This window comes from Scardinius erythrophthalmus, assembly GCF_964197995.2.
Source record: "Scardinius erythrophthalmus genome assembly, chromosome: 21".
NCBI lineage: Eukaryota > Metazoa > Chordata > Actinopteri > Cypriniformes > Leuciscidae > Scardinius > Scardinius erythrophthalmus.
The window spans coordinates 659943-670474 of record NC_138241.1 but is presented as its reverse complement, the minus strand read 5'-3'; the positions used below and the strand labels follow the sequence as shown (position 1 = coordinate 670474).

Below are 10532 nucleotides of genomic sequence, written 5' to 3'. Positions count from 1 at the left end.
GCTGGCTCTGATCCTGGAGCTGCTGACCTTCTGCGTGGAGCACCACACGTACCACATCAAGAACTACATCATGACGAAAGACCTGCTGCGGAGAGTGCTGACGCTCATGAACTCCAAACACACCTTCCTGGCGCTGTGTGAGTATCACTCACGTCATCATGATGTCATCGCTCATGTGCTCTACACGAGCCACAGACGACCTGTGTTTAAAGAGGACCTGACATGCGTCCACTATCAGTCTTGATGTTGTTTCAGGCTCTACTAGAACAGGTTTTCCTGCTGGAATGTTGATTATTCTCCTCATATTCTCCATTGTTGCGGCTCCTCTCTTCCCAGTCTGTCAGTAACGCTCCGTTTACTTCCTGTCTCTATGAAGCCCCTCCTTCTGAAAAGCACACTGTGCTCTGATTGGTCGGCTGGAGCAGTGTGTTGTCATTGGTTGAGCGCTTCGAGTGTGTTTGGGAAATGTCCCGCCCCTTACCATAACCGCCAGTTTAACACACTACTAACTAACTCAACCAGGCCCCGCCCCTTTATTCTGCGTATGAATTATTATAATGAGGAATATTGTGACGTTTTTGTTCCTGGAAGAAACTCAAGACTACAGTGGAGGCGTTTCAGGAGTTCAGGAACACTGACTCTCTTCTTCATGCTCAAACAGCAACATTACACACTAAACTCAGATGGACTTGGAGAAAAGCAGAATTGGTGCTGTTTAATATTCAGCCCAGTGCAGCAACACTGCTCATCTCACTCACACACACACACACACACACACACACACACACACACACACACACACTCACGCACGCAGGTTATTGTTCTGTTTTTGTTATTGCTCATAATGTATAGTCTAGCCTACATTTATATTTTTCACAGCTCTCAATGTGATGTTTGTTTGGAGAGGAATATTAGGCAGCATGTGGAATAAGAAACATCTGATCCATCGGATCAAACACTGTTGGAATCAGACTGTAGTGAGGCTTGACGGAGTGTGTGTGTTGAGCAGGTGCCCTGCGCTTCCTGAGGAGGATCATCGGACTGAAGGACGAGCACTACAACCGCTACATCATGAAGGGAAACCTGTTCGAGCCGGTCATCAACGCCCTGCTGGACAACGGCACCAGATATAACCTGCTGAACTCCGCCGTCGTGGAGCTCTTCGAGTTCATCAGAGTCGTGAGTAGGGCTGGGGATCCCGAGACACTTCCTGTTCCCGCTCCAGTGAAATCATTAAACTACTGATAAAAGCATAGCGCTGAGGAATAGGGTATCGTTTCAATTTTAAAGATTACGATTCTGCTTATCGATTCCTAATTTCAATTCCTGTATGGTAAAAATAAACCTTAGATATCATTCACATTTAGTCTTATTGCAAAACATGTAATTGTGGCTGAATATCATGAGCAAACATCAACAGGCTAAAGAACACTTACACAAGAGACGTTTGCCTGTGGTCTAAAAACACCATAGAACAACAACTAGCTCAACTAATATAAACTTCAAGCTTTATTAAAGACAAAATAAACACTCAGTAATTAAAAAAGAACAAATGAAAAATGATCAATCGCAACAAATAGATACAACTGAACAAAGATACGATTGAAATAAACAGTGTTTTAAGATTTTCAGGTTCAGAAACTGAAATCAAATGTAAAATAACACTGCAGTTTATAAAATAATATACATTACAAATATAGTAACAAAAGTGATTCAGTGAAGAACGAGTAGAATTTGTTGTTGTTTGATTAGTGTTATTATAGAGACGACAGCCTACTGTCACTTTCAGAGCTGCACGGATCCATTCGGGCGCGAGACGCTGTCTTCCTCACTTTAAAATCTCTTTCTGTGCGCGCTTTGAATACAGCACACGAGTCGTCTCACGCCTGAATGGTTTAAATCACATTAAAACCTGCACACAGGAATCGATAAGTGGAACCGAAATGCATGTTTCTTATCGATTCACCGGTTCTTGTAAATTTGGCACCGGTTCTGGATACCCATCGCTAGTAGAGATCAGGCCATCTTCTGGCGTCTGACCGCTGTGTTTGATCATCAGGAGGACATCAGGTCCCTCATCGCACACATCGTGGATCACTTCTACCCGGCGCTGGAGTCCATCGAGTACGTGCAGACCTTCAAGGGCCTGAAGGGCCGATACGAGCAGGAGAAGGAGCGACAGAGCCGAGGCCTGAGCAGGTGTGTGAGCGACCCTACACACACACACACACACACACACGCACACACACTCTCTTCGGCTGTCCATCGAAATCCGATGAGGACGTCCACGCCTTGTGCGGTGAGATCTGTGATGGCTGAACAGTCCTCTCCTGGACCCACAAGCTCTATTGCAGGAGGGCATATGTAAGTGATGGTAACAGCTGCAGCCATGGCTGTATTTCTCCTGGCTCGCTTCTGCTGTCTTCTGGCTCTCCGTCTCTAGCGTATGAGCCCCATCGCTACACAGCTGCGCCAGATGGAACGATCTGCAGCAACATCTTCCAGATCCTCAGGTCTGATCTAACTCTTCCTCAAAGCGGTCTTCATCTGATCCTTACAGCGCTTCTTCGGCCCCCAGCTGAGCGTCGGCCATGATGTCACTGGCCGTATAGCACTCTATTCTCTATAGTAGCACGTGTCCCAACCACTGCAGTCGGCGCTGGGTACTCATGACCTCAATACTTCTGCAGTTGGTCTTTTTAAGTATTTCGGTGTGAGGCACACGATTATGCCAGGTAATTCCCAGAATGCACTGAAGGCAGCTTATATGGAAGTAAAGACGTGATGTGACGGCTGTAGGTTACCTACGCTTCACAGCTATAGAGGAGGGTGGTGACACAGACCGTTTAGTACACGGCGACCTTTGTGGAGGGATGAAGGTTCTTGTAATGAAAGACTCTACACCGAAGTCTTATAAATGACTATAATGTTTGCATCTCTCCATTGCTGTAGAATGTTCTCATCAGTCCAGGCCTTGATGTACTGGTAGAGGTTGCACATACATATGTACCCTCCCTCCTTCAGTCGCTCAGCAGGGATGTTCTCCGCGCCAGGGGACTTGTTGTTCTTAAGGGAACGAACAGATGATAGAAGCTCCTGGAAGGTTGGGGGTAGACTGAGATTGTGGATGGGTTCAGAAGTTCAGGCAGGTGGTCAAGGATGGTGGGGTCTGCATCAGAGTCCTGATTAAGCAGGGTGTCAAAATGGTCAGCACACCTCAATAGGATTACTATTCTGGTCCTTCAGAAGTGTCTGACCATCAGATGTTTTCAAGGCAATGACACAGCGATTTGTTGGACCGTAGATGGCCATGTCATTTTTATCAGCAAAGGATTGGATTGGATTTAATTTCGAGTCTTAATGGATGAAAGGTTGTCTAAAATTGTCCTTAAAGCTACACTGTGTAATATTTTAAGTTGATTTTTAGCAAAAAACACTTTGTTCTTTCAAACGTTCACATTAAAGGGCACCTATTATGCAAAATTCACTTTTACATGGTGTTTGAACATAAATGTGTGTTGGCAGTGTGTGAGCAAAACCTCCCTAGAATGATAAAAATCCACCCAGTAGTTTTTTTACTATCTCAATAAATCATAAGCACTGTCTCAGAACGCCCTGTTCTAGATTTCCCTCACTGTGACGTAGAAATGAGCTAAGCCCCACCGACGTGATTTGATTGACATCTGGTTTTGGCATAGACCCCGCCCTCGGTGATCGGTTACACCATCCTCCATTGTTTCAGCCGGTGTGTAATGTCTCCTAAGAAGTGTAGGTGTTCTGTTGTGGGATGTAAGAATGGACATACAGTAGTCTTCACTGACATCAGAGCCACTGAAAACGCAGCGGATGGATTTTATTTATGAAGAAAAGGCACCACTTAAACTTCCTAAATACGAGATTCATGTTCTGACTGACTGTTTAGTGAATGAGGGTCAAAGTTAATCCTCAAGTGTGGATCATTGCCTACAGTTCGCGATCCAATGTCACCTCCAGAAGTAAGTGTATTTTATGATTTATGAGCAAATAGTCATTTCAATCGATGTCAGCCAGTTCAACAACAAATGCGTCTAGAGCAGGGGTGGGCAAACTACGGCCCGTTAGGCTGTTTAATCCGGCCCGTCGAGTATTTAAAAAATTGTCTTAAGATCGCGTTCATTTTGCCTTTTTCTTGCAATACTTTGCGTTATATATATACATATATATATTGCGTTGCATATATTTGACAATCGGAATATCAGATATTTCATGCCATAGCTAACAAATGTAAAAAAGGAAAAATGACGTAAAAGCAGATCATCGTTCATTCAGCGCTGTTGTGGCTTCGGTGTGTGTGTCACGTAACAAGCAATGACGCGTCACCATGGAAACCAAACAGACAGCGACTTAAGCGCATAGACTTGTTGCACGTTAATGTTTTTTCCTTTTTCGGAAACTCACAGAGAAAAAAATGTTTGGAAACCGCTTGCACACCTGTTTAGTTTTTCCTTTGATTTGTCTGCTATTTAGTTTCTTTGCTCCTCTGGATTTGTGGATGTAGCCTATCCTGCCTGATTCCGTTTACCGACCTTTATCGCCCGGTTTTCGGCTACGCTCCCATGTCTGCCATGTGCAGAACCCGGTTTTGTTCATTAAATGTTCTGATCTGCCTTTGCTTTTTATGTTTTATTTTATTATACTTAAAATAAATTTGTATATTCGTTTTTTGTTTTTTTGTTTTTTTTTTACAAATGTATGACTTTTGGAAGTGCAAATTGATTGCCATATGCAGTTTTAATAAAGTTGAATTAACGTAACCTTCTGTCATTTTTACTCTAAGTGTAAGTTACACTTGCAGGTGCTTTGTTTCTAATTTACTGTTAGGCCCATTAAATAATAATAAGGATAAACAATATTTAAAAAGTATTGGCTATAATTACCTAACATCTGACTAATTCAAAATTAACCTCAAAACATAATGCTAAATGGGGGATATCTAGTATAAAAAATGTATTGTCAGAATGTCGTCTCTCACATTCCCGCAGTCAATTTCGTGCAGACGTTGCCACAAATGAGTTTGCTCAGCCCGATCTTATGAAAGTGCGAATACCACGAATTGTATTTGTAGTGCTTATGATACGCAGTTTTCGCGTGCATATGATACGCACTTTATGGCGTGTAATAGGCACGCACTCCGCACCCTTAATCCAAACCAAGGGGTTTACAGTGCGTATATGCACGCAAAAAAAAACAAAAAATTTTGCCGTATAAATGGCACGATAAATCAAATTCGTGGTATAGATACGCACTTTCACGAGATCGTGTTTCATAATCTGCTACTGGGCCGGCCCTCTGTCAAATTTTAAAACCCTGTGTGGCCCTTGAGCCAAAAAGTTTGCCCACCCCTGGTCTAAAGCTATTTATTGTCGTCGTCATAGGATGTCTCAACAAACAACGTCAGACAGTTTTATGTCACGTAGGCTATCATTTTTTGCAGCAATTACAAATGTAAATAAATTAAGGTCTGCTCTATCTCCATAGACAGTATATAAACGTCTATCTCCCTCCCCTTAAAAAAAAATAAATAAATCGTTTGTACTTAGCTAACGTTATCACAGTATTTGTGTGTGTGTGTGTGTGTGTAGTTTAAAAAAATTGCGCGAACGTTATCACAGTTCGTGTGTGTGTGTGTGTGTTGCACATCCATAATGGCAAAGGGGACGCGATTAAAACTTTGTAAGTACATAAATGTATCAAATAACCATTCCGAGACGTTAAGTCCATTCTCATTCGTGTATATTCTGTGCCGGACTCTCTTCATCATCTGGGTCCAGCAGCAGGGCGGGGATATGCAGCTCATTTACATTTAAGGTGGTAGATGCCAAAACAGCTCTTTTTAAAACAGGCCCCAAAAATGACATTTTCAAATGGTTATAATAAATTAACTGTGGGGTATTTTGTGCTGAAACTTCACAAATGCATTCTGGGGACACCCAAGACCAATATTACATCTTGTAAAAAGGGGCATAATAGGTGCCCTTTAATGTGTAATCACTTCAACCAACTAAGTATTCTCGTAAGTGTATAATCTGCCATGTAGAATACATACGAGCGAGTCGCTCGAATGGCGGAAGCCATGTTGTGCATCCATCTTGAAAATACATTAGACAAAGAGGGACATACCTGGAAATTCAAGCTTCGCCTTATACGCTTTTACACTCAGTGGCACCGTGACGAGTGCGAGAGGGAGATTACTCGCGACTGCCGGCAGATTTGAAATAATACGGCCACCGTAGGAGTTAAAAAGCCCTTGGAATGGGAGGGGCTAGAAAGTAATATACAGAGCGAGGGTGCATCCACAAGGTCTTATATTTTGTCTTATGCTGGAAGATGGTGTTGGTTATGGTAAGGTTATGCTCAGAGCAAAGAGTAAGTAACCTCATGCCATTTGCATTCACCCTGCCAATACCATGCCTACCTAGTACTCCACTCCATATCCTGTAGTTCTGTCCCACCCTAGCGTTAAAATCCCCAAGCAAGAGGATCTTATCACTCTTAGGGATCCGGCAAAGAGTTTCATCCAGTGTTTGATTTAAGTATTCCATGGCCTCATTTTCAGATGGCAAAGTTGGTGCATAGGCACTAGTGCTGCATGATTAATCGTATCGCAATCGCAATCGCGATGTCAAGCCTACTCGATTATATGACGCAAAATGTTGCGATTTTATATTAAATAAATTAGCGCTGTTAACGCACTTATTAATGCAAATGCTTTTAAACCATTCATGCGCGATAAGACATGAAAGAACGAGATGCCTGTGAATGTCCTCCACACACACACACACACACACACACACACACACAGTTAGACGCGCGCCAGTATCAAGTTCTCTTTCGCGGTAGAACGAACAACACACGTATGCCAAAATGAACGCGCTGCCTGTGAATGTCTGACTGTGATAGACAGAAAGACTCGCGCTAATATCGTGCGTGCGCACAAAACAGCATGACAGAATACAGTTCTCTTTCGAGCTTGAACGAACAATAACACACACAATTATGCCAAAATGTCTTTTTATCGAGTGTCTTCATAACATAAGAGTAGTCTTATGATGAACATGAAGAGTTGTGATGACTCGTGAAAGAATGAGGCGCGTGTGAGATCCGCGTCTCTGACAGTGGCTGGTCTTAAAGGGACAGTACACAGTAGCCACTAATTACATCTGTCGCTAAAGTTATTCTATTTTTTATTTTTTTACCCCTGACATGTATGGTTATATGTACTCTTGTATGTAAATTATGTTTTGTTCTTGTTAAAATGCAATAAAAAAAAAAAAATCTGTCGCTAAAGTTAATCAAAGAACAAAGGGAACAGAGAAAAACACTCACTGCTCTTGACTAAAGAACTTTTTTCTTTAGGCTGATTATCACTAATCTGTGTGTGCATTTATTTTCCTTGAGAACCAAGCAAGTTGACTCATGAAACCATTTGTTTATTATATCGCATATCACAATCGTAATCGCAATATTGACCTCAATTATCGCAATATGACATTTTCCCCAAATCGTGCAGCCCTAATAGGCACTAAGAAATGTGGCATAATGCTTTTTTGCCAGGGGGATACGGAGGGTCATTAGCCTTTCACTAATGCTAACAGGTGTTTCTGTGAGACTTGGTAGAATGGTGTTCTTTATGGCCAGTCCTACTCCATAAAGATGTTTTCCACCTGTGGGGAAACCTTTCCAGAAGAAGGCATAGCCCGTCCCTTCTTCTGTCAGAGAGCCTTCATCCAGAAGCCTGGTCTCACTCAGAGCATTGCTGATGTCGATGTTGTAGCGGCTCAGCTCAGCAGAGATCAGGGCTGTTCTCCTGTGAGATCTGTCAGAGATGCCATGCGAGTCCAGAGAGTGTGACAGGCGGAGGGAGTGACAGGCGGAGGGAGTGACAGGCGGAGAGTGTGACAGGCGGAGAGTGTGACAGGCGGAGAGTGTGACAGGCGGAGGGAGTGACAGGCGGAGGGAGTGACAGGCGGAGGGAGTGACAGGCGGAGAGTGTGACAGGCGGAGAGTGTGACAGGTGGAGAGTGTGACAGGCGGAGGGAGTGACAGGCGGAGAGTGTGACAGGCGGAGAGTGTGACAGGCGGAGGGAGTGACAGGCGGAGGGAGTGACAGGCGGAGAGTGTGACAGGCGGAGAGTGTGACAGGTGGAGAGTGTGACAGGCGGAGGGAGTGACAGGCGGAGAGTGTGACAGGCGGAGAGTGTGACAGGCGGAGGGAGTGACAGGCGGAGAGTGTGACAGGCGGAGGGAGTGACAGGCGGAGAGTGTGACAGGCGGAGAGTGTGACAGGCGGAGAGAGTGACAGGCGGAGGGAGTGACAGGCGGAGGGAGTGACAGGCGGAGAGTGTGACAGGCGGAGAGTGTGACAGGCGGAGGGAGTGACAGGCGGAGGGAGTGACAGGCGGAGAGAGTGACAGGCGGAGGGAGTGACAGGCGGAGAGTGTGACGGGCGGAGGGAGTGACGGGCGGAGGGAGTGACGGGCGGAGGGAGTGACAGGCGGAGAGTGTGACGGGCGGAGAGTGTGACGGGCGGAGAGAGTGACAGGCGGAGGGAGTGACAGGCGGAGGGAGTGACAGGCGGAGAGTGTGACAGGCGGAGAGTGTGACAGGCGGAGAGTGTGACAGGCGGAGAGTGTGACAGGCGGAGGGAGTGACAGGCGGAGGGAGTGACAGGCGGAGAGTGTGACAGGCGGAGAGTGTGACAGGCGGAGAGAGTGACAGGCGGAGGGAGTGACAGGCGGAGGGAGTGACAGGCGGAGAGTGTGACAGGCGGAGAGTGTGACAGGCGGAGGGAGTGACAGGCGGAGGGAGTGACAGGCGGAGGGAGTGACGGGCGGAGGGAGTGACGGGCGGAGGGAGTGACGGGCGGAGAGTGTGACGGGCGGAGAGTGTGACGGGCGGAGGGAGTGACGGGCGGAGAGTGTGACAGGCGGAGAGTGTGACAGGCGGAGGGAGTGACAGGCGGAGGGAGTGACAGGCGGAGAGTGTGACAGGCGGAGGGAGTGACAGGCGGAGGGAGTGACAGGCGGAGAGTGTGACAGGCGGAGGTAGTGACAGGCGGAGGTAGTGACAGGCGGAGGTAGTGACAGGCGGAGGTAGTGACAGGCGGAGGGAGTGACAGGCGGAGAGTGTGACAGGCGGAGAGAGTGACAGGCGGAGGGAGTGACAGGCGGAGAGTGTGACAGGCGGAGAGTGTGACAGGCGGAGGGAGTGACAGGCGGAGGGAGTGACAGGCGGAGAGTGTGACAGGCGGAGGGAGTGACAGGCGGAGGGAGTGACAGGCGGAGAGTGTGACAGGCGGAGAGTGTGACAGGCGGAGAGTGTGACAGGCGGAGGGAGTGACAGGCGGAGAGTGTGACAGGCGGAGAGTGTGACAGGCGGAGAGTGGGACAGGCGGAGAGTGGGACAGGCGGAGGGAGTGACAGGCGGAGGGAGTGACAGGCGGAGAGTGTGACAGGCGGAGGGAGTGACAGGCGGAGAGTGTGACAGGCGGAGGGAGTGACAGGCGGAGGGAGTGACAGGCGGAGAGTGTGACAGGCGGAGGGAGTTACAGGCGGAGGGAGTGACAGGCGGAGGGTGTGACAGGCGGAGAGAGTGACAGGCGGAGGGAGTGACAGGCGGAGGGAGTGACAGGCGGAGAGTGTGACAGGCGGAGAGTGTGACAGGCGGAGAGTGTGACAGGCGGAGAGTGTGACAGGCGGAGGGAGTGACAGGCGGAGGGAGTGACAGGCGGAGAGTGTGACAGGCGGAGAGTGTGACAGGCGGAGAGAGTGACAGGCGGAGGGAGTGACAGGCGGAGGGAGTGACAGGCGGAGAGTGTGACAGGCGGAGAGTGTGACAGGCGGAGGGAGTGACAGGCGGAGGGAGTGACAGGCGGAGGGAGTGACGGGCGGAGGGAGTGACGGGCGGAGGGAGTGACGGGCGGAGAGTGTGACGGGCGGAGAGTGTGACGGGCGGAGGGAGTGACGGGCGGAGAGTGTGACAGGCGGAGAGTGTGACAGGCGGAGGGAGTGACAGGCGGAGGGAGTGACAGGCGGAGAGTGTGACAGGCGGAGGGAGTGACAGGCGGAGGGAGTGACAGGCGGAGAGTGTGACAGGCGGAGGTAGTGACAGGCGGAGGTAGTGACAGGCGGAGGTAGTGACAGGCGGAGGTAGTGACAGGCGGAGGGAGTGACAGGCGGAGAGTGTGACAGGCGGAGAGAGTGACAGGCGGAGGGAGTGACAGGCGGAGAGTGTGACAGGCGGAGAGTGTGACAGGCGGAGGGAGTGACAGGCGGAGGGAGTGACAGGCGGAGAGTGTGACAGGCGGAGGGAGTGACAGGCGGAGGGAGTGACAGGCGGAGAGTGTGACAGGCGGAGAGTGTGACAGGCGGAGAGTGTGACAGGCGGAGGGAGTGACAGGCGGAGAGTGTGACAGGCGGAGAGTGTGACAGGCGGAGAGTGGGACAGGCGGAGAGTGGGACAGGCGGAGGGAGTGACAGGCGGAGGGAGTGACA

General features: G+C 48.5%; 1 protein-coding gene across 1 annotated transcript in view; it reads left to right on the top strand.

The window, feature by feature from the left end:
• ppp4r3b (protein phosphatase 4, regulatory subunit 3B) overlaps nt 1-10532 on the top strand; it is a 36310-nt gene that overhangs the window by 21579 nt on the left and 4199 nt on the right. Inside the window, exons 12-14 of the mRNA XM_081351021.1 lie at nt 1-137; nt 1010-1179; nt 2060-2199. The exon at nt 1-137 is cut by the window's left edge and continues 22 nt beyond it. Coding sequence (XP_081207147.1) covers nt 1-137; nt 1010-1179; nt 2060-2199 — 447 coding nt within the window. The remainder of the gene's footprint in view (nt 138-1009; nt 1180-2059; nt 2200-10532) is intronic.